At 49.0% G+C, this 24,404-nt stretch overlaps 1 protein-coding gene and 1 long non-coding RNA gene across 4 annotated transcripts in view; both read right to left on the reverse strand.

The window, feature by feature from the left end:
• Positions 1 to 4,064: 4,064 nt before the first annotated feature.
• On the reverse strand, positions 4,065 to 9,514 carry LOC113900755. The gene is made up of 3 exons (XR_003513241.1): positions 9,262 to 9,514; positions 5,295 to 5,383; positions 4,065 to 4,550 (listed from the first exon to the last, which is right to left on the reverse strand). It is a non-coding gene; the product is annotated as an uncharacterized LOC113900755 (long non-coding RNA).
• A 4,254-nt stretch (positions 9,515 to 13,768) lies between these two features.
• The window catches only part of SERTAD2 (SERTA domain containing 2), a 116,155-nt gene continuing 105,519 nt past the window's right edge, over positions 13,769 to 24,404 (reverse strand). For all 3 annotated transcript variants that reach the window (XM_027555635.1, XM_027555633.1, XM_027555634.1), the window contains one exon: positions 13,769 to 19,014. In XM_027555635.1, the coding sequence (XP_027411436.1) occupies positions 18,060 to 19,010 (951 nt within the window). In that variant the 5' untranslated portion in view covers positions 19,011 to 19,014 and the 3' untranslated portion in view covers positions 13,769 to 18,059. The remainder of the gene's footprint in view (positions 19,015 to 24,404) is intronic.

The raw sequence follows: 24,404 nt of genomic DNA on the forward strand, positions 1-24,404 counted from the left end.
TGTGTGACCTGACAGCTCGGCCAGCTTTGGGAGTCAAACAGCCACAGATGGGAAATGCATTTAAAAAGTGAAATTAACAAAGCAGGAGGGGCAGGGGCAGATCAGGGGGTTTCAGTTCACACCTCAGGCCGCTTATTAATCTAGTAATGAGAGCAGAGCTTCTGCTACACAAACTAGTCAAATAACACCTGCCTGGGGCGGCAGGTCCTCCCCCCTCAGAATTACCCAACATTCTTAGATACACACACACACACACACACTGGGACTGTGTCCTGGGCTATTCTAATGTCTCAGCTGAGTTAGGGTTGGTGGGGACTGGATTTCCTGGAGGTGGAACTTCTGGCCGGGACCAGGTGCTCAATGACTTCTCAGGAGGGGTGGGTCGAGGCCATCAGGCAGCCCACTGCTCAGGCCTTCTGCCCTCATGGCTGTGCTGGGGACTCCTGGTGCCTTGAAGGCTCTCCCTGACCTGGGCTTGGTCCCTGGGGTAAGGGGCTACCCTGGTTTGAAAGGGACAGGGGCAGTGGCCAGGCCCTGTCAGGCAGTATCTGGAGCAGACAGTAGGCCGGTGAAGCTGGGGTTTTTCTCCTGGGGCGTGGCCTCTTTTTGTGACTCAAACCCTGGGAATTTGGGAGCCCCGTTAGGCTGCTAGGCTCTGGCCGAAGTTGAGCTCCCAGGAGCCCTCACCAGGCTCAGAGTGAATGCACTTGGGTTTCTTAGCCCCCCTGGTCCCCTCCCATTCCCCTCAGTGGGTTCCTTTTGTTGTCATTAAATCCCCTCCAAACTCCCCTTCCAAAAGCTGGCAGATCCAAGTGGAATTCAACACCCAAACACTCACACAAAAGCTAGGATTAATAGCTGGCTTTGTCTGGGCACAGATGTGCAGCAGCTTGGAAGGGTGGGGGGAGCATTTTTCCTGCCACTTGAGTCAACTCGCCTGGCTCCGCACGGGGGGAAGGAGACGGAGGGGAGGAGGGTCGGCTGCACGGACCCTTCTCCACGGCTCCGGCCCCACCTCTCTGAGCTGGTGCGCTCTTAGGGATCTTAGCCCCACCAAGGTGGCTCGGTCTCCCCTCCTACCCCTTCCAATAAATCACACTCCACAGCCAGCTGGCGCTCACAGGCCCTGGACTCGGTCCCTGTTCCTCTGGAGTCCGAGCTCTGAAACAGGCCCCAGCAATCCTCCAAAACCCCGCGAGCTGAGCAAACTAACGGGGGCGGGGGCTGACAGGAGGCCCACAGGAGCCTGTGAGCGCAGGCAGTCAGGGAAGTTTCCCAGAGGAGGTGAGCGGTGAGCAGAGCTCCAGAGGGTGGGCTGGGCCTGGTGGGGGCTGGGAAGAGGGCGTCCTGGGAAGTCAGTGGGATGGGAGAAAACAGGGCTGCAAAGCCTGAAAAGGGTTTTTTTTTTTTTTTTTTAACATATTTCCTCATGGCAATAGGGAGCCACTAAAGGCTGTGCAACAGAGTAGGAGCTGAGGGAAAACGGTGAGTGTAAGGAAAGCTGTTCTATTGTTGAGCGCGGGCAGGTTGGAGGAGGTGGTAAACTGAGGCAAAGCCGGTTCCCACCCAGTTTTCTCTGCCTCTGATAGAATCCCTGTTCTGACAACCCATGCTGCTGTTCCATACCACCCGGGAGGCTGTGAATTTGGCCCTCAGCACACAGGGGAAAATATCATATTTCTCTATTGTGTGTGTGGTCAATCAGGTCCTGTCCCCAACCAGGGAGCTACTTGAAAACATGACATCAGTCAAGTTTCAGGGGCTGCTGGTTAGCATCCCCCTCCCCAGTGTGGTATAAGTATCTGGGGTTGCCGGACCATCTGGTGTCTGAGGAGTTTATTGACCAAGACAGGTCCCTATTGTCAGGAGGTTTGTATGTTATAGGAGAGAAAAAGAAGAAGGAAGAAGAGGAGAAGATGGAAGCAAACATAACTTCACATGATAATAAAAAGCTATGAAGAAAATTAAACAGAGTGATATGTTGCCAATGCAGGAGACATAAGAGACGTGGGTTTGGACACTTTGTTCTGATAGGTTTAAATTGCTGCCCTTCAAAGAGCAGGTAGGGTTTTTACAGCAGCGGTGGGTTATGGGAGTCTGAGGCCACAGACACGCTCTGCAGTGGTCGTTTCTGAGGGTGTGGGTTTGGTGGGTCCGCCCGGGCCGCTTCTTCCGTCGGTCTGCGGCGAGTCAGTCTGAAACAGTTCGCGTCTATCCGGCGGCATTGAGTCTTGGTCCTTCGCCGGAGTGTCAGGCTCAGGGGTCCCAGCCAGTGAGGGTGACAGTTTGGATTGGCCTCGGGAGCGCAGCCTGGCCCGTCCCTGAATCCCAGTATTGGGTTCTGGGTGTCCCAAAATCCCGCGTGATGGTGAAGGCGCTGGGGCTCGAGTAGGACTGGCTCGGAATTTCATCTTGGCCGATCTCCTCGGTGGAGATGCACACCCTCGCTGAACCTCGCGGGTAGAGGGCCGTGGCGTGGGATTGTTCACATTCTTGCAGTAGAGTTTTTAGCCGTTAATGAAGGGTCTCTGCCTCCGTTATTCGGAGGTAAGGGGATGAAGGAAACAAAAGACCTCACTGAGGTGCTTGATCACCTACTGGCGGCGTCCTGGGCGATTCTTAAAATCGTTGCCCTCTTGCGAAAGGTAGGACGGGTACCTGCAGAGAAACAGAAAGGGCTAGAGCGTTAGAGAGACATGATTTCGCTCTGGGCCAGTGTGGTTCACGGAACAAAGGCCTTGTATGTCTGGGGTCTAGAGGGAGCTTGGGTGAGGGTCTTAGGCATTGCTGCGCCCGCCCCACCTCCCCACCCCCAGCTGGGTAATGCCATCCCTTCCCTGTGTTTTAGCTGCCCTTTATGCCAATAGGTTGTCACAGGGTCCTCTTCCATCCCAGCTCTGTGACCCCCTTCTCAGACATTGCAACCTAGGTCGCTGCGGATCGCATGCCTCCCTTGATAACCCCCTCCCTTGCTTGGAAGTTTGGAAGCTTTTAGAGTGGAGATCAGGGCCTACATGACAGGCCCACTTTTCCCATCTGTTCTTTGCCTGTCCTCCACCTTCAGCACCAAACTCCAGGCGCACTCTTCGTCTGTTCCTTGAGCTAGGTGGGCTCCTTTATTTTGGGCCTGCCTGCAAGATGTTTCCTCTGCTGGCATCCCCCTTCCACCAACTCTGCCAGGTCTTGCAGGCTAATAAGAGCTGTCAAGGTTCTCTGGCGACCTGCTTGCAAGCAGCTCACTCATTTCTGTCTGCCAGTTTATTTGCTTTCACTACGCCATGGGCCACACGAGTCCTACAGCAGCAACTTTGGTATCCATCCATGGCATATTTTGTAGGGCCTACAAGGGCCTTGTGTCTATTTTCGTTTATATTTTTGTCTTCCATGTAGGTTATACAGTGTCTTGCACCTAGCTTAATCAAATATGCCCTGTAGTGTTTTAGGTATAATTGTGGGCACTGGGGAGGTGCAGTGAGGAATTAAAAAATCAAAGTTTGCACGTAGAACCAGCAGTAGAGACAGAGCACTGGGTAAGTGGGCAGTGTTGCATTTTCAGCAGGGGGACCAGATCAGACCCCAGTGAGAAGCTCATACTTGAGAAAAAACCTGAGGAAGTGAAAGAGTGAGATTCATGGAACTCCTAGGGAAGAAGCTTGCCAGTCAGAGGGAAGGTCAAAAAAAAAAAAAAAAAAAAAAAAGAGACGTGGGTTTGATCTCTGGGTTGGGAAGATCCCCACCAAGGAGGGCATGGCAATTCACTCCAGTATTCTTGTCTGGAGAATCCCCATAGACAGAGGAGCCTGGTGGGTTACAGTCCATGGGGTTGCAAAGAGTCAGGCTCGACTGAAGCAACTTAGCACGCATACACGTTCATTCGCTAAGTCGTTTCCAACTCTTAGCAACCTCACAGACTGCAGCACGCCAGTCTCCTGTCTTTCCCTATATCCCAGAGTTTGCTGAAATTCATGTCCATTGAGTCAGTGATTCCACATGATCCAGCAATCATGCTCAACGTTTATCCAAACAAGTTCAAATATTATGCCCACACAAAAAGGCTGCACACAAATGTTTACAATAGCTTTATTCATAATCACCAGAAACCGGAAGCAACCAAGATGTCCTTCAATAGGTGAATGGATACACAAAACATCATATATTGATGCCGAAAGTTCAGCCTCTCTATAACTCAGTGCTGAATCAAATCTCAGAGACAGAATTTGGGTGAAGCAGAAAAGACAGCCTTATGGCTTTGCCAGGCAGAGGGGGACACAGCAGGCTTCTGCCTGGAGAAACCATGTGTGCCAACCTGGGAGGATATGTTGAGGAATTTTTATAGCAAATAGTTATATTTGTGTGGGGTGTGGGGTTGCTGACAAGATTAGGGCATGTGCAGGGTCTCAGGTGGTCTCCTAGTCTTGATGAGCTCTCTGGTCCCTGTAATCTTGTCTCAGGTGGCTTCTTGGCTGCTCCTCCCTTGATTAGCTGTTCAGATTAACTGTTCATATCTGCCCTTTGGAATTCAGGGAAGGTCATGGAGGTTGGAGTCATGCCTACAAAAAACACCATACTGTCCATGAAATTCTTCAGGCCAGAATCCTGAGTGGGTAGCCGTTCCTTTCTCCATAGGATCTTCCCAACCCAGGGATTGAACCCAGGTCTCCCACATTGCAGGTGGATTCTTTACCGTCTGAGCCACCAGGGAAGACCCAACAAGAAACAGGGGACAAAAAAATGGCTTCTGTGCCTAGGAGCCCCAGAGGGTACTCCTGGGTTTCAATATCCAAACAGCAGAATATTCTTCCACAATAAAATGAAATGGGTTAACCAGCCATGAAAAGACATGGAGGAAACTTAACTGTGTATTACTAATAAGAAGCCAGTCTGAAAAGGCTACATATTGTATGATCCCAATTATATGACCTTCTGGAAAAGGTAAAATTATGGAGTTATTAGAAATATCAGGGATTGCCAAGAGGAGAGGGCAGGGATTAACAGGTGGAACACCGGGTATTTTTCGGGCAGTGAAAGTGTTCTGTATGACACATAATGTTGCACACATGACATTTGTCAAAGCCCATGGAACGGTACAACACAAAGGGTGAACCCTATCATCAATTGTGGACTTTAGGTAATAATAATGTATCGATATTGGCTAATCAATTGCAAAAAATATAACACATGAATGCAAAATGTTACTAACAGGTGAGAAATAGAGTATTTCCTGCCGTCAGTGAACAAGGATGTCACAGTCACCAGCAATTCCAGCCCTCCAGGGCAACCAGGAAGAACAATACCTGCAATCCGGCAGCCAACAGGCTGCAACCACTCTTACGGCGAGCACTGAGGAAAAACTCCGGATACTGGCCCCAGATAGCTGAGATGCCTATGAAAGGAATGATTTCAGTGAGCCCAGGCTCTTGCATCTTCCAATACATAGAAAAAAACGCTAAAGTTCTTAACTTGAGATAGATGGTTTTCTTTAATTCACAAAAATACTTTTGATGTTCAGACTACCTGCCCTTTGTTGCAAACTTCTATATAACCTGACAACTCCCCTTCGCCCATTGCCCCCTGCCTCCTCAGATCAGTTCTCTCAGGGTCACTTGAGATGCTGTCTCCCGGGCTTGAAGTCCTACATATGCCTACTGAATAAAACAGAATTCTCAACTTTTAGGTTGTGAGCTATATGTTAAGTCAACACAGGGGAAACTTGATGGAGCAGGATAAGAGACTATAAGGGAACTTGGCTTTCTTGCACAATTTTCCTATAAACCTAAACATGCTCTGAAAAAAAAAAAAAAGCCTGTTAATTTAAAAATCTTTAAAAATAATTTTAAAGAGATTTCTGCTCCCTTTAGGTGATGGGGCAGGGAGGTGCAGACTAGGAACACACAACTCCACCAGTTGGAAATGGCAAGTACCTCTTACCTGGCAGCAAGACCAACACGCACCTCATTATCTCAATCAATTATCTGGCTTTAGACGATGCCCCTGGGGGCTCTTCCCTACAAACTGGAGGTAGCATGCCCTCACCTTCCCTCTTCTCACCCCTCCCAGACCTCAGTGTTGGGGAGCGAGGAGTGTGGATGGTTCACATGCCCAGGGCCTGGGTGTGGCCCCCAGCCTAAGCACACAGGGCATGGCAGCTGACCTCTTCTCCAAGTCCCACAGGTCACCCCAGGTTTGGTCCTGAGAGAGGAAGGGGTGAGGCACTCAGGTCACTGGCCCAGGGGACAGCAAGTGGAGCCCTAAAGAGCAGCAGGCAGAAGCCCACCCTCTGATGAGAAGCAGGTGGTCATGGCAGCACCTGCCTTGCTGAGCTGTTAGTGAGACAGTGGGTGGGAAACAGCCCTGGTCAGACATAGGAGGAAGTCAGGAATATTGACCATGCCTGATGGGTTTCTTGGTTCATCCCAGCTTTCTTCTGGGGAACAAGGCTGTGGGTTGCAGAGGGGCAGGTGCCAGTTTGCTTCGCTCAGTCCTCGAGCCCTGACATCCAGAAGAATCTAGTCTGTCTATTCCTTCATCAAGTAGCTACCCAGGAGGGTCAGTCCCTGTATCAGGTGCTGGGGATATGGCCTCAAAAACACACAAATTCCAGCCCAGATACGAGCACCCAATCAGCACAGGGAGCCACCCTCTAAGGAAGCAGTGCATGCTGTAGGAGCAAAAGGCCGTGGGCCGTCGGAGCAAAGTGAACAGAGAGAGGAGAGAACAGAGAGAGGAGAGATGTAAGGTTGGAGAAGTAGCAGGGGCTGCAAAAGTCACGATAAGAACTTTGGATTTTATTCCAAGAAAGTCGACGGAGCGCAAGAGTGACGTAATCGCATAATCGCACACTTGGCTACTCAACGTGTGGTCCATGAACCAGCATCTCCCGGAAGCTTGTTAGGAATGCAGGCACCATCTGCTGTGATGAGGATACTGAGGGACTAGTGGACAAAGGTGAACTGAATGAAAGTCCAAGGGCTCCCTAACCTGTAGTTGCCCCAGCTTTGTCTTCCTGCAGCCTCCACCATTAGACAAGCTTGCAGATCATTTCCAGCTATAAAGAGCTCTCTCCTCTGTTTGCTATGACCCACAATATCAGTGAGCAAGAGCTCTTTTGGCCTCCAAAGTTTCTTTTGCCCATCTGATTCTTCCCTGTAGCCAAACTGAGGGGTCTGGCAGGCTGGGGATGCAGACTGCTAGGATTTAGGGGACAGATCATGCCACTCTGAGCCAGCCCCAAGACAGCTAGACAAGCTTTTTCATGGCACTGTCTCCACCACGGCCCACAGTGTGGCCCAGGCCCCTATCAGCAGTAGTGTGACGTGTCCGTGTCTTGCTGAACAGAGGCCTGTAGGTACACGCAGACCCCAAATATCATACCAACTGTGCTGCCTTGGACAACTTGCTTAGCTTTCCTGGGCCTCAGTTTCCCTGCCTGAGTTTGTGAGTGGGTGGCCAAGAGAAGACCTAGTCCAGTGTCCAGCAAAGAGAAGGTGTTTTACAGAAGAAAGCAGCCCCACCTCCATCTTCCTGTGGGCACAGGTTTTCCCTGTACCTGTCGGCCCCCGTGCAGCGTCCCAAGCAGCCCCTGCCCACGCTGCACAGTTGGTTTGAGGGCCCCTTAGAAAAATGACCCAAGCCTCTTCCACTGCCCACTCGCTGCTGGCACAGCCCCCAACCTCTTCATCACAGCCCCCCTCTGCCGGCCCCCTGCCCCCGCACCCTACAAGCTCAGCCAGCCCTGGGAGCCTTTCCTCTCTGCCTAGAGACTCCCTCCACACCCACAGCCCAGCTGGACTCAGGCCAGTCGGAGCTGCTCAGGCCAACCTGGAAAACAGCTGGAAAACTTCTTATCCCCACTGACCCACAGCTGGGAGTCTGGATGGCCCCAGATGGCGAAGCCAGGTACTCAGGGCCCTGGAGCAGCAGGGGAGCCCTGCTCAGACACTCTGAGGGCCCTTGCCTGGTGACTCAGAGGTCCTGGACTTCAAGAAACCCAAGCCCTGGAGCCTCCGATCCCGCTAGGCTTGCCTCAAAGCCCAGAAGCTGGAGCCCAGTTCCCTGGACCTAAGAGGAGGGGGAAGACTCCAGGGCAGAAAGGCGGTGTCCTCAGCAGAGTTTGCAGCAGCAAAGATGGCTTCCAAGGAGTAAAGTAGGAGACATACGGAGGCAGGGAGAGACCAAAAGGAGGAGAAGGCAGCAGGGAGAGGCTTCAAGTCAGAGACGGAGGAGTGTGGGAGGGAGTTGGGGGAGTCCCGGGAGGTAGAGAGAAGCCAGCGCAGGGGCAGGACTGCTGCAGAAGGTCGACATCCGCAAGGCCTGTGAACGGCAGTTGGGTTTGGGGCGAGTAGAGGACTCAGCATTTGTCCATAAGCTGGTTGACCTTCCAAGTGCGGGTCTTTTTAGGCTGAGTGTTTGGGCTGGCTCCAGGAGTCACAGTTAGGTAAGCCTCACAGCTGAGAACTGAGGAAGGGCATTGGTGCCCCCTTAGCTAAGCCCCTTCTGCTCCCCTCAACATTGGGAGAGTGTGTGCCAGTGGGGGCAAGGGAGAAAGACTCTCAGGGACAGAAAGGACTGAATGGAAGCTCCTAATGGCTGCAGCTCTTAGTGAGTCTGTTACCAAGTTCTAAGAGATTTGTGACTCCAAGCTCCAAGGTAGGCTGTTGACCCTTCTTTTTCATAGTTAACTTTCAGGCCAGTTTCTTTAAATTCAGAAGCACCAGAAGGTAATAAAGGTAGGCGTTTAGAGCCTGGGCCGGTACCCCTGCCCCTCTGTGTACCTCAGTTTTCCCGAGCAAGCTTAGCCTCCCTCCACTGCCGCCCACTCCTGATTTGTCCTGAGAATCAAACAGCACAAATGTATGTGAAATGCTTCCTACACTGCTAAACTGCGCACACACACACACACACACACGTCCAGGATGACTGTCGCCTTCCCTGGAACCTCTCCAGGCCCAAGGAGGCAGCATTCCACATGAGCGCGTGGATTGGACTGACTTCGAACAACAGCATTTCCAAAGCACTTGGCCACCTGGCACCGTTTTCAGCACTCAGCTGGGAGATAAGTGACCATAAATCCTCGAGTAGAGGCAGCCTGACTCGGCAACGCTGACACACAGGAACATCGACACGCACTTCTTCCGGTGATGACATCCCGAGGAGACAAGTGTGAAGAAGTCTGTTGGGTGTGTTTGTGCTCTGGCTTCTCCAGGCAGGCAGGCCAAACCCCGAGAAGACATCTCCCCAGCTTGGCCCACCCCTCCCCCTTACCGTCTCGAGCCTTTCCTGGGGCCTGGGCTCCTGCAGCCATTTCTTGTCACTGCTGAACAATAGGCCTTGCTAGCAGCTGGCAGCTTGGCTTCCCTGCCCAGGGAGAGGGGGAGGAGGATGGGAAGGAGGCAGCAGGCCGGCTGTGGGGCTGGAGCAGCCAGCCTGCTACAAGGGGGTTCCCAGCTCCAGGGATGGCGCCAGTGTGTGCGCCTCCCCGGTCGTGGTCATGCACACCCAGCAGCTGGGAAGGCTGGTGCTGGGGGACTGAGCGCAGTGGCTCCTCCCACCTGAGTGGTTTTGTAAACTCTCGAGGCCTGGGGCTCTGTGCCCAGGGATGCTGGCGAAGGCCCCCATGATTCCAACTTGCAGCCAGGAAGAAGCACAGCCCAAAGCATGTGGCATGAACGTAGTCCTGCCTCCTTCCTTGGCCACTGAGCCAACTGAGTCCCTGGGAGGAGAAGCAGCCGATCCAAGGTTACACAGCGTCTTCAGCCCTGTTATAGCAGTCCCAACTCCTGGTTCACTTCTGGCCCCACTGGGACACCTTCTCTCTTGTCCCTCAGGGTAGTGCCTCAGTGTGCTGGGAGGGGGCCATACCCCTGTGGAGAAGAGGTGGGGAGAAGCGGCTTGTCCAAAGGTCAGGCAAGTGACAGAGGTGAAGTTCTGATTGGGCCACCATCTCCTGACTCCCTCACTTTGCTCAGCCTCCAGGCAGCACCTGCCTAGCTGGAATGACACCAGCAGTGATGATGGGTGATAGGAGAGTGTGCTGAAGGGGTTATAAGGGTCAGAGAGGCCCAGCCTGCAATCCTGGCTCTGCCATGTGCCAGCTGTGTGACCTTCAGAAGGTTGCTTAGCCTCTTTGAGTCCAGACTCCCTCCTCTATAAAGTGGAGGTGGCCAGATAAACCTGAAAGGGCTCGGGCAGAGTCCACCAGATCATGCACATGGCACCCAGTGGTGTCTGGCTTGTGTGAGTGCTCAGCAAGTGGTAATCCCGAACCTCCCAATTCAGCTAAGATTCCTCTCGCAAATGAGCAAATGTACATTAAAAGCAAAGACAGAAGAGACAATAGGGACTCTGGGACCCCATATTGTCATACAAGCTTGGAGCACAGTGTCCTCAGTAAATACACAACTGAATGCCATGATGACAAGTGTGGTGTTAGGGAGATGGTGGTGCCCCCGTAAATCGTGCTTTCAATGTTAAGAGGCCCCAGGTTTGCTTAAAGGCCTGACCTAAAACCCCACATCAAGAGGAGGCCTGGATTTTAGCCTTGTCACTGCCATGTTTGCTACAGATAACATTTGAGGATTTCTTTTTTTTTTAATGCCCTAGACCTGTTGTGCTTCACATGTGATCTCTATCATTTCATGAGATAAGCTCACTTATGACCCTCATCTTACAGATGAGAAAGCTGAGGTGTAGGCAGGTTCGAAAACTTGTCCAAGGTCACATATAGGCCATCAATGATGGAGGCAGGACTCAAACTCGGGCAGTCTGATTGCAAAACCGTGAACCCTCACACTACATTCTCTTGTCATAAACAAGAGTCACTTCCCCTCTCTGGGTTTCAGCTTTCACATCTGTAAAATGGGGCCCTTTGGCCAGAAGGTCCACATCTAAGCCTCCCCAGGTGTTAAGCCCTCAGAAGATTCCATTTTTGTGTGACTTTTATGACTCCCCTGCCCTCTGTAACCCTCAAACCTCCCCTCCAGCACTGACTCCCAACCCCTGTACTGTGCCAATTTCCAGACCCCTTTCTAGACGTCCTGGTCTAAGACCCTGAATGAAACGGCTATGGCCTGGCCTCAACTATGGTCAGATTCTGTCCTAAGCACTGTGTGGTTTGTAAAGATCAAGGCTTGGTAAACTGTTTCTGTTAAAGGCCAAAGAGCAAATATTTCAGACTTTGAGGGCCATACGGTCTCTGTGACCATTGCACTCGGACAGCAGTCAGACAATACACACGGACAACTGTGGCCATGTTCCAATAAAACTCACACCAACAGGCAGCGGGCAGGATTTGGCCCAAGGGCTGAAGTTTGCTGGCCTCTGTCAGAGATGAACATCAACAAGGTGACTGCTCTCCCAAACATCAGGGGGTAGCACAGGAAATACAGTTGCACAGTTGTACAGGTAGCAGCGGGTAGCTCAGAAGCTAGCCTGAGACACAGTTGGCCTTGCTAAGTGTCTTTGCAAAGGCAGAGTCCTCCAGAAAAGGAGGAGTCTTCCTGTGCAGGCGCTTAAGCTTGGCCTGCGGGTAATGGATGAAACTTCTACAGCAGGTCTGGGGGCACAAGCAAGAGCATGCATGCTGTGCTGGCGACAGGGGCCACCAGAGGGCCGGATGGGAGTGGGTCTGGGACCCAGACAAGGAAGATCAGGCTTTGTGCTTCTCTCCTCTGGAGAGAAGAATCAACTACAGTGTTTGTTTAATATTATTTAGTTATTTGGCTGTGCTGGGTCTTCGATGTGGCATGTAGAATCTTTAGTTGTGGCATGTGGGATCTAGTTCCCTGACCAGGGATCTAACTCGGGCTCCCTGCTTTGGGAGCGTGGAGTCTTAGCCACGGGACCACCAGGGAAGTCCCTGTTTGTTTTTTCAATTCAACACATGTTCTGAGTGCTTACTGCACTTGGTGCAGGTGGAGGCACGAGAGGATGGACAACATCCACAGCTTGCATTTTTCTTGCCCTGTCAACATCTTCCAACAGACTTAGTAGCCATGACTATCTCCTCCTCGGGAACACAGAAATTGAACGAGTCACCCAAGTCCCATCTCTAATTAGCAGCAGATGCTCATGTTCCAGACACAAACCTCTCTACTGAGCAGCAGCCTCTTATTTCTAGTGCCCTAATGAGCATCTCCACCGGGCTGTCTGAATTGAGCTAAGCCTGTTCTCCCCACTGTGAGTCTGCTAGGGCTGCCGTAACACAGAGTGGCCTTAACGATAGAAATCATCCTGGAGGCTAGAAGTCAGAGACTGAGGTGTCAGCAGGGTCAGTCCCTTCTGAGAGCCCTGAGGAAGAAATCTGTTCATGCCACCCCTGCCCCCTCCAGCTTCTGGTGGTTTGGTGGCAATCTTTGGTGTTCCTTGGTGTGTTGACATGCTACCCCGATCTCCGCCTTCATCTTCATAGGGTGTTTGTTCTCTGTGCTTGTGTCAAAATCTCCCCTTTTAAAAATAAGGACACTAGTCATTAGGATTAGGACCCACCCAACTTGACTCATTTAAGTTTGATAAATTTTAAAGTTAAAATAGTAAAATTACTTCCAAATTAAGGTCACTTTCTAAGGTCTTGAGGGTCAGCATTTTTAACAGATCTTTTTTTGAGGACACATTTCAACCTATACCAGCTCTCAAGTGCTCCCCAATTGCCACCATATTCCATGGCTGATTGACCAGAACCCTCATTTTCCAGCCCCATTCCCTCACCAGCTGGCAAGAGTGGCCCAAAACTACCCAGAGCAGATAAGGCTGGCATCCCATGACTCCCTCCAAGATGGCCCAGCTGCCAAGGAGATAGCACTGGGTCTCCCCCACGACCCTATGGAGGACGGGGAAGGGGCCAGAGGGGAGCTAGACTGTATAAATGGGGGGTGGTGCTGCCAGAGGATGTGCAACAAATTTGTGAACCACTTGTGCTTTGGCACGCCAAACCTGGCCACAAGGGTGTTAGAGAAATGACCCAACGGCGGTGAAGAGCAGCTAGGAAGCAGGTGGAATAATTGGAGGTGAAGGGGGAAGACGGCTTGAGCTGGGGAAGCAGAAGCTGTAGTAGGTTCGGAAAGGAAGCTGCTGGAATACACCTAGGAGAAGGGTGATGAGGCCAAAGAGAGGCCCAAAGAGGAAGGACCAGCCCTGTTGGGAAAATGAGGCTGTTTTAGATGTACTGAGTATGAGATGGCAAAGCTTGGCTGAAGTCCAGAGCTCAGGAGAGAGGTGAAAAAGTGAAAGTGTTAGTCCTGTCTGATTCTTTTGCGATCCCATGGACTGTAGCCCATTAGGCTCCCCTGTCCACGGAATTCTCCAGGCAAGAATACTGGAGTGGATAGCTAGTCCCTTTTTCGGGGACTTTCCCAACCAAGGGATTGAACTCTGGTCTCCGGCATTGCAAGCAGATTCTTTACTGTCTGAGCCACCAGGGAAGCTGGGAGAGAGGTAGGAGCTGGAAATAAGTTTTCAGAGTCCTGGATGGATTAGGAACCCTTGGGAAAACAAGCAGAGTAGAGGCTCAGCAAAGAGCTGAGTCACCAACTGAACCCTGGGAAAAACCCAATGTTAGAAAGAGCTGGAGAAGGAGGTTTGAGAAGCACCCAAGGGGCAGTGGGAGAACCAACAGAGAAAAGTGCTTCTGAGACAAGACAGAGGGAGACGGTGATAGCACCAACTTGAGGGGAGGCAGTGGGGGGTGGGAGGGGCACCATTCACCGACACGGGCAGACGGTGACATACAAGCTGGCTGTACTCCAGGCAGAAGGAAACTGCAAACACACCTCTCTCATCTTTTAACTGTTTATTGTATAATATAAAACTACAAAAGTAAGACTGCTCATTTCCATGTACATTTAATCTGTCCAATTGTTCAGATTACAGCCCAAACCTACATGTGAATACAACCATCTGGGTTCTGATGTAACGTCTGTAATATTGCATAGAAAAGGCACAGCTCTCAGGTCTGTGGGGGAAAGGTTACACCTCCTTTTTGACAAAAGCCCTCCTCAAAAACCATGCACCAAACATGTTGCTATGTACATCTGTTCCAAATCTTGGTTGTATGGACCGCACTTCTCTTCCAAACTTGTTATCCCCAAAAGACATCCACAATTTTTATTGGCTTTGTTTGCAATAGTACTTGATCCTGGCTAATTTTCAAGAACCATTTAGACTCATTCTCAGAAGCCCTGAAAACAATTGTACATAAGCAGGACGCACACACCTCACTGCCACTGGCAGTTACAGGAAGTTAACCATTTACAGCCAGAAAAGGTTAAATATGCTCTTTTCAATTCTTTTCAGAAAGTGTATAAAGGTTCAATTTGTAACAGCAAGATTTTGAAATTAAGACAATTCATATAGAGAATAACAATCGTTGCACAACGTAGAGTCTCTCTCTCTGGTTGGTTTTTTTTTTTTTTTTAACATCTGTCATCTGAGAAGGCTGCCCTGCAGATTCATAATTCATTATTTACCACCAAGGGTGGTTAATAAATTTAAGCTTTAAAAATGATCCGTAAGTTGACACTTGGCTCTTTGGAGTTTATTTATTTAAGAAATTTTCCTTGATTGATCTCAGGGCAGTTGGGACACTCTGAGGGGCTATGGCAATAAACAGCACAATTGAGAAAGACACTCCTCCGGTGGAGGTGGCTTGGCTAGTTCTCACCCTTTGGTGTGAACAAGGGTGTCAGTGGTATGGTTGCCCCTTCTGTCATAGAGAGAAAGTGCGACTAAAAAAAGTTAAAAAATATCAACCCTTTGATGCTTTTCTTAAAAATTTGGAGGTATTAAAACATTCCTCATCCATACCTTTTGCATATTTCAAATAGACCCATATTTTAGAGAAGAGAGTAAAAATGAATATGGACTGTGCATACGATGAGAAGACCCAGGGGTCTGGCTCAGACCCCCTTCTAGTACAGATTGACATTCCTACAGAATACATTCCTACTTACATTCTGCACATGTTACCATCCAGATGTTGTTAGAGCTCCACAGTAAAATAAATATATTTACACAGAAAAAAAAAAGGAATAAATAACTTATGAAAAAAATCACTTCAAATTCAAAGCTCTTATTATTCTGCTCTCATCTTGTCACTTCATTGCACATCACTGTCAATAATTGTCCTCTCCCAGCCCCACCCAGCATGTCGCTCTCGTAAAGGCACCTCACATTGCCTGCCTGACTCTGAAACCCATGTGGTGTCCTTCAGGAGGGGGAAGGCACTGCCACCGGTGGCATGTGGACGCACGTCCCATGCTTGAACTGGGGCTCGGAGATCACACACAGGCTCACGTTCTTCCCTGTTGGGACATCGCTTTGTCAAAATAAGACAGAAAGATAACTGGAACACTTGGTGGTTTTGTTCTTTCGAAAAAGGGCCACTAACTTCCCTTGTTCTTCCTCATTAGACCTTGAATACCAAGAATTCATGGCAAGGGTATCCAGAGTTAAAAAGCACTTGCGTGCTGCTGTTGGGGGTTTTTGTTTTGATCCTGAAGCCCAGCCTTATCAATGCGGGAGAGTGGGAGAACCACGTGTGGGCAACATTTCGCAGTGCTTATTTGAACTGCTGCCCAACATATGGGACTTGTTTAAACACACAATTTGCTAATCCAACCAAAGTACAGTTGTTCTAAGTTACTATCAATCAGTTTTTAACAATGGCAAATCAGCTGCCTTACCCTGTTATTGTCCGGGATAATGAACACTATTGTGCACGGACACGAATGTGTCTGTGTGCGGCATGTGGAGGGTTTGCTGGGTCCTCCAGCTAGCAGAAGCGTGGCGTCTGGGCGGTCTTGTTCTCTACAGGAAAAGGAAGCGCTTCAAATGGACAGGCACAGTGACACTGGAAGCATCTACAAAAACCCTCACCTTAACTATGTGGTCCCTGGTCCTATTATAGGGAATGACACATCTGTAGTAGTAAGAGGTGTCTGGTGGAGGGTGCTTACAGGAGAACAGTGCAATTTGATCGATTCCTCACTGCTTGAATGAGTTGATAATTAGCCTTTAAAAACACATTTAGGTGGGGGGGGGGGGGGGGTTGGGGTGGGGGGGGAGTAAATCAGAATGTAGAAAGATTTAATCATATCATACATGAATCTTCTGCTTAGATGAGCAGTTCCTTCATCACAAATGTATTTGCTTTGCCATGTGCATTATAAAAATAAAACTATCTATGGCTTGTATAAAGTGCCATTTTATAAAGCTGTCTTTTTTTAATTGGCCAGAAAGACTCAATTTTATCCATGGCAAGAAGTGAGCAGAATTGGTGACTGAATATTGACAAATGACCAACAACAAAGACAACAACAACAACACAAATCCCATAATTTAAAAATTCTTAAATAAATATAAAAGTTACTCCTAAAGAAGCCATCTGCGTTTCAACAATATAGGTTGTAACCAGCAGAAGTACCATCGGAAGAAAAGAAAAAACTGATACAGAAAGGCCATAAACAATTTCGGCAACAAGCATGATACATCGCAAACATTCTAAAATTAAAAGTAGATCACTAGGAATAAAAAGCTAGTTCTCCTGGCAGAGAGAGGATGGCAAAGTGGGGGCAGAGGGGGACATGCATAGACAGTCCTGTGTATTTGGGTAAAACAGCCTTGTAAAGTGAAGTTAAAGCAGTTGATTCGAGAAAGCAACCAGATAAGAGGCCGTGATGTAACGGGGCCAACTCCTGGTTCAAGAGCCATGGGCGTCACACGAGTGCATCCCAGGCTGGGCCGAGGAGAGTCAGGCTCACTGTGGTGATCGTGACGGTGCCATTTTCAGCACTTAGCAACAGAGGGAATGAAAGCTCTAGGGAAGGGAAGCCGGAAAAGACAACTGAGCAACATGATGGATGCCTTCCAGGGGAAGAGTTCCTTCTTGGTGAGCCCTAAACATTGCAATAGGGTTTAGTTCCATGAAGAGGTTGGTCGCTTTTCATAAAATTCTGTTCGTGTGTAAAATTTCAGGTCTTCATAAAAATTATGCCAAAAACGGAAAGATCTGGGGTTTTGTTTAAAAAAAAATAAAAACAATTAAAAGCGCAGACTTGGCATAAATAGAATACTTGGTAGCCTTCCCCTTCAGAGAGCGAGCGAAAGAGAACCATCATGTAAACCCAGAGCTCCATGGCTGCCTCCCGCCAACTGCTTAATGCAAGCTTGATGAGCACACGTGGCTCTGGCTTTGGAAGTCACAGTGCTGGCGGGTGTTCATGCCAGGGGGTCAGTGCTCATGAAATTTGGGTGTGATATCTCCTGGCCCTTTTTAAAGCGCTGTGTGTGTGTGTGTGTGTGTGTGTGTGTTTGCATCTGGGGACATCAACTGCGGATTGATTTGATCCAATTTTCTCTTTGCACCAAACACATATAAAACATTACAACTCTATAAAAGTACAAGTGCAACTTGTACATCTGAAGTTTGCAGGAACTATGTGAGCAAATCCTATCAAAATAGCTATCTCATATGTATAAACAGCATTTGTTTTTAGAAAAACAATATCATAAACTGCAGAATCTGTACAAAAATATAAAATAAATTTGGGCAGCAGTTTCTAAACAGCCATGTAAATGCAACACTTACGAGGAGTAGTTAATGCCTCTAAAAAGGCTGAATTGCCAAGTCAACCTATACAGGGCGAAAATGCCGGAAAAGGTACTGAGATTATCTAAATAATATATATATATATTCTTTTTTTTTTTTAACTCTTGCAATAAAACTTATAGAAAAAATAGACAAATATGCACATGCAATTTACAGCTTTCCCAACTTATTCCTTGTGCTTCACTTGAACTGTTTTTGTCATTCAACACAGCCACATCGTCTTCAAATGTATTCTTTCTTATTCCCGGGTAGTAGGTCTCTGAGGAACCACTCAAAAAAAGCATATTAAAAGTGGTCATACTTGGATGAAGGCACTCCAACTCTGCTCAAAGCAAAAACTAGTGTGGTCCTTTTGTAGAATGTTCTTCTCAGAAAAAGGCAAGCAAGGGTGCATGCACAGTGCGGAGAGCTGTCGGGGTGCGGGGGGTGGGGTGGGGAGCAGGTGCGGGGGCCCCGGGGCTCAGGATCCGACCAGCACCTCCATGATGTGGTCCAGCTCGGTGAGGTCCATCTTGAAAGGCTGGCTCGGGGCGACGGGCTGGCTGCTGTAGGGGGCCAGCGTCTTGAGGAGGTCATCGGCCGATACGGGGGACATCTTGGAGGCGGTCCCCGACGCGGACGTGCAGGGGTCGAAGTCGTACATGGACGTGTCAATGTCGGCGAACAGGATGTCGTCCAGGGTCAAGTCTGTGAGGAAGCCCGTGGACGCGGTGATCTCAAAGTTGCCAGGCAGGGAGTCCATCAGTTTCGGGTCCTCGGGCCGGCCGCCCTCCTGCAGCCCCTCGGGTCTCTGAGGCGCGCCGGGCCCCCCGGAGGAGGAGTCCCCTTTCGGGCCGTCGGCCTCCGCGGCCTCCGTGGAGGTAGATGTGGGACAGAGCTCCTCGATCTCGTCCAGGGCGGAGGAGAAGCTGTCCTTTTCCGGCGGGAGGAGGGCGGGAGGCGCGAGTCTGGCGGGGGCGGCCGGCGACGAAGTGCAAAAGGTGTCCGGGTCGTCGTCCTCGAGCAGCGAGGCGGGGGTGAGGCAGGCCTCCAGGGCCGCGGCGCCGCCCAGCTCGCAGGGCGCGGGAGCGGGCTGGCTGAAGGCGGGCGGCGCCTCCCGGGAGCTGGAGCCCAGCGGGTCGGCGGCGGCGGCGGCGGGCGGCGCGGAGGCGGGGAACGCGGGTCGCAGGCTGCCCTCCTGCTTCAGCTCCTCCTGGATGCGCCGCAACATGTTGTTGATGAGCACGGTCTTTTGCAGGCTGGGCTCGGTGAGGGGCCTGTGGTTGTAGAGCTTCATAAGGGAAATGTTGAAGATAGTCTGGCGCTGTAAGGTGTAAGACACCTTGGACGGACCGTCTGACGGGGACACGATTTTGCCTTCCAGCCCATCTTCATGCTCGTCAAACTTCCGTTTTCCTCCTTTCCCCAACATATATCTAACAAGGAGAAAGGAAGGAGATGGAATCAATCCTACAGAAACGAATTCCACCCCGCCCCCCTCCCGTTTTCAAAAAAGATGCCGATTTCAGAGGTCAGGACTCAGGACCTGAGTTCCCTGACCAGGGCTGGTTACAACAGAGGAATTCATTGGGAAATCTACCTCTGTGTGGCGGTGGAGCAATTTTTATCACTGGGTAGTCTGTTGAATGTATTTCTTGAGAAATGTGTACGACACAGACAAGTTAAACATTACCATGGAAACCGTGATTTTGACTTTCTCGCTTGTGTGCCTGTGCCTACCCACCCTGTTACCAAGCAGGTTCAACTTCCCTCCCTCCAACAGATCTATTTTTAAAACCCAAGAAAACACTGACAATGCTATGACCTAAACAGGTAAAGGTGTCACAGGTTACAGCTTGAACACACCTGGAATGATGAAAAGAACGCAGTTGGAAAAAGGGGAACATGTACAGTTTTGGTAGAACTGCATATGCTTTCAAAACACTGCTTTCTTCCCCATCACGCACAGAGCCTGACTGTTTGGTGACATGTGGTGAAGGGCTTAGGCTGTATTAAATGACCACAGTGATGGAGCTGCTATCGCTTTTCTGTCAAGAATCAAGTGCAGGATTTCCCAACCCAAGTTTTTCCGTGGCTAAGTTTCATCATAGGCTGTCATACCTGAGTGCAACTGGACTAATTTAAAAGCAATTTCCTGTGATTATAAGTATTGCTGTTTGAGTACTGGGTACATTTCTTAAAATACCTACTGTGATTCCTGCAGCGATTTCAAAGAGACAACCACCTCCTATCTCACACCCTGAGCACTGGGGAATGGGTTTTAACTCCTGCCCACCTTGCCTGATATGGCAGCCTCCTCCTGTGCTCTGTCCTGATTGAAGACACCACCAAATGCCTGCGCCTTCTGGAGAGCAGCTGGCCCTTCCTCTCAGAACTTCAGCATCTAAACCAAGCAATCACAAGTCCACCGGTCTGTGTCTCACAGACCCCACTTTATAACGATTTAACCAAGAAAGCTGTCCTTGTGTCATCGTTCAGACCCGCAGACGGGCTTCTCATCAAGCTAGGCCCGTGGCTTCTCATCAAGCTAGGCCCGTGGCTTGTTCCTTCCCCCTCTACAATGCTTACCCAGAGGGGCGTGTTAATGCTCTCCTCAAGGCCACTCACTCTTTTTGATGATGTCACACACAAGAAAGTGCTTTGCAGTTACCCAGCATTTTTTTCTAAAGGTGACTTGCCTTTTACTGAATGACCTCCTTTAATCCTTTAACTCATCCCGCATTTACACTGCCTTGGGCACTCTGCCAGAAAGTGGGTCGTCCGGCACAGGAATAAAGCCTGGTCTTCAAGGAGCTTAACAACTTCTCCTACACCTTATTATCATTTTAAAGTGGGAGTCTCATCCTAAAGGGATAAGGCTAACCATAATAAAACTTCCTTCTTCGGCTTTGTGGAAGAAGGCCAGACGTGCAGGTGGACACAGAGCCTGGCGCGCAAGTCCCATTCCGGGTGGCTGCCTTCATGTGGCTCAGTCTCCAGCAGAGAACGAAGACAACTGCAATCCATCAAGTCAGAATCAGCCTGAGACTTTGTTAACGCTTGTAAAGAATGTGGAGTTACTTATAGGAAACACTTCCCCCCACTTCGTAAACATTAAGAAAATGGCTGTCAATCACTAGGACCAAAGACCAGTCCCATAATTAACTGTTCTCTGAGGCAAAGAAGGTGTGTATGATAGTAACAAAGGGTTTATCTAGTGCCTCACATGACAGCAGCATTTCCTACTGCTCTGCTCAGTGCTGTCTCATTTGTATGTACACACGGCATAGGACATTTCCTATCTAAAGTATCTGTGCCCATTTAAACCTGAGTGTGAATCAGAGAGGAGGCGACTTCATTTCACAGTACAAAACACTTGCTACTTTATCTATCAGAAGTACACTCGGACAGCTGTATTTTGAAACAGATAACTGTATTCAAGTATATACCATTTGTATTTGCTTACAATTTAATGCCACATCCAGAAAAACTCCACTTTCACCAAAGGAAAAAAAAAGTCAAAGTGAAGCTTGCTCAGTCGTGTCCAACTCTTTGTGACCCCATGGATTATACAGTCCATGGAATTCTCCAGGCCAGAATACTAAAGTGGGTAGCGTTTCCCTTCTCCAGGGGATCTTCGCAACCCAGGGATCAAACCCAGGTCTCCTGCTTTGCGGGTGGATTCTTTACCAGTTGAGCCACAAGGGAAGCCCAAGAATACTGGAGTGGGCAGCCTATCCCTTTCCAGCAGATCTTCCTGACCCAGGAATTAAACCGGGGTCTCCTGCATTGCAGGTGGATTCTTTACCAACTGAGCTATCAGGGAAGCCCCACTTTTACCAAAGAGCTCACCATATGCATTTAGCTATCATATAAGGCAGTTACATAACCTATGTTATACACTATAATTTGAATGTACCCAATACACCCAAGTGTGTGTGAGAGTACACAAGTGCGTGCGTGCGCGCACACACACATACACACACACACACTATCTCTCTCTCTTAAAACAGTGTTTCTCAAAGTGTGATCCATAGATGGAACCAGTCTACAAACTATTACTGGTTCACAATGAGGTAAGTAGAAATTCTGTACTGCTTAGAAATTTTTATGGCAGATTTACAGAGTAATTATATTTTGTAAATAAAACTTTTTAAAATGAGGCTTCTATTTTTACATCCGTGTAACTCATTTCATTTTTCCAGTATTCTGTCAGGTTTCACTGAAGTATTAGTCCATAAAGGAGGAAAACACAAAGAAGATGGTCTTTCATCACAGAAAGTTTGAGAGGCACTGTCCCAAAATGTAAACCAAACACATGCCTCAAAACAAGTATGTAAGCTTATGGCTACTTTAAATGTTTACTGGCTCTCTGAAGGAGAAGTAACACTCAGGAAAGACAATGCAGATGTTTCCTTTCTTTCAGTCATTCACACAGAACTGTCTTTTAAAGACTTGTTACCAGGAAAAAAACAACAGGACTTTTTCAATAACTCACATTTCTCTAGAAATAATCAGCAAGCACATAGAACTTAACTATTTAAAAAGCACGTGGGACTACAGGCATGGTTAGCCAAATTCTCATGGCTGAGGGAGATCTATGGAGATAGTTTTCAGAGAGATACTTCACTGTGAGAAGCACCTGATTTCCAATTAGAATGATCTAGCTGGTCATTCGGAGAAGGCAATGGCACCCCACTCCAACACTCTTGCCTGGAAAATCCCATGGACGGAGGAGCCTGGTGGGCCGCAGTCCATGGGGTCGCTAAGAGTCGGACAAGACTCAGCGACTTCACTTTCACTTTTCACTTTCATGCATTGAAGGAAATGGCAACCCACTCCAGTGTTCTTGCCTGGAGAATCCCAGGGACGGGGGAGCCTCGTGGGCAGCTGTCTATGCGGTCGCACAGGGTCGGACACGACTGAAGTGACTTAGCAGCAGCAGCAGCTGGTCATTATCGACTCAATGTACATGAGTTTGAGCAAACTCTGGGAGACAGTTTAGGACAGGGAAGCCTGGTGTGCTGCAGTCCAGGGGGTCGCAAAGAATTGGACATGACTAAGTGACTAAACAACGACAACAACAAAGCTGGTCACAGCTCTGTGATGTGATATGGATCCGAATGATTTAGAGAAAGCCTGATAAGACATCTGTAATGCTGTCTGGAAGGGGAAGGAGGAGGACCTGGGTACGCCAAATCCATGAGCAGGAACAGATAGATGAACTGAATCTTGGATGCTTCTCAAATGTGTAAATAAGGACCCATGATAGAGTATCTCTCAAAGCAGGTTTGGCTTCATTTTTCTATTTTGTTTTATGAGGCAAACTGCTCTACACACCCAGTAAGATTCCAAAATGCACACAATCCTGATTTGTAATCTGAACTCTAGCTACATTTTTACAAAAAGGAGTGAAAAATGACATGGTAAAATCTAACGCACATTCTTATGTAGAACATTACGTTTTTTTTTTTAATTTAAAATTTGTAAAAAAAAAAAAAAAAAGTTTTCCCAAAGTTTGCTTAACATGCTGTTCAGAGTTCTGTCTGCCCACTTTCAGAAGAGGCCTCCAATTCCTGGAAGTGGGAGGGAGGTGAGAAGGACCCTCACTTGGAGATGTGTGAACATGGAACAGACACGATTCAAAGACAAGACAAGCCTCTCAAAAATACGAGGGCCAGGCTGTCCAAAGCCTCTCCTCAGGCACTCCAAGACAACAGCAGTAGCTCTTCAGGCCACTGGAGAGGCATGTGACCTTTTAAAAGGCCCCACTTGGCTGCAGAGTGAAGATGGAGCAGTAGCTGGAGGTCATTAAGGGCTTCAGGGTATCAGGGGTGGGGGTGTGGCAGGAGGTGTGTGCTGTTCCTGCACCAGAGGCCCCTTGGAGTGGAACTGGACACCGGATGGTAGCCTGGAGTTCCCTGAAAAGAGGAGCTTGTGACAAGTTGGTTTCCAGGCTACCCCGAGGCTCAGCACCTCACTTTGCCTCCTCCCTCGACTTGTGAAGACCCAGGCCCAAAGCCCGTGGTCTTCTATCCAGTCTTTCAGTAGAAGGCCCAAAGGAGATCCGGAACTTCAGGGTGGTTAGAGACCCTGACATGGAGGAGTGAGGTGCGTGCTCGCTCCCTTTCCTGCCCACCTAGAGGGGTCTAAAACTAACCACAGTCACTCTTTTGATTGAATATTCACTGGCTGTTAATATACAGTTCAAGGTAAAATACCTTCCCTCCCCAATAAACTTGTTAGAAACAAACCCCTAACATTCTGATTTGCTTAACATAAATTTTGGCAAGTATTAACTGCAGCAATCTAAGTTTTGAAAAGAGAGAACAAAAACTCATAGGGAGCAATACAAATGGACACTTCTCTGTGGGAGTTTTCCAGGAAGTTTAATAGTGAATAAAACTCTCCAGATACCAAACCTGGCTTTCAGTCAAGCCACTTTCACTAGGAAAGACCCTGCCCTCAAATGCTACAAATCTGCCCAGGGAAGATGGTCAACAGTAACATGTCACTAGGCGATTCCTCAGAAGAGAAAGAACCAGAGAAGCAGGAAAAGATATTATTTGGGGGTTTGCAATTCCAGATTCTAATGACTCCCACAGTCAGGAATCAGAGATCAGTACAGACTGGGTGACCGGGGAGAGACTTCCAGAGATAGGATTTGAGGTTTATACTTAAGGCAGGATTGCCTCTCGGTGAACGTGTCCCACCCCAGACGGTAAGCTGTCTGAGGGTTTTAGACAGTTCTGTTCATCTCTGTATCCTCAAGGTAAGGCAGTCCCTGACACACAGAAGATGCTTCAGAAATAGCGACTGGATGAAT

Source organism: Bos indicus x Bos taurus, chromosome 11, assembly GCF_003369695.1.
Source record: "Bos indicus x Bos taurus breed Angus x Brahman F1 hybrid chromosome 11, Bos_hybrid_MaternalHap_v2.0, whole genome shotgun sequence".
In the NCBI taxonomy this organism is placed as follows: Eukaryota; Metazoa; Chordata; class Mammalia; order Artiodactyla; family Bovidae; genus Bos; species Bos indicus x Bos taurus.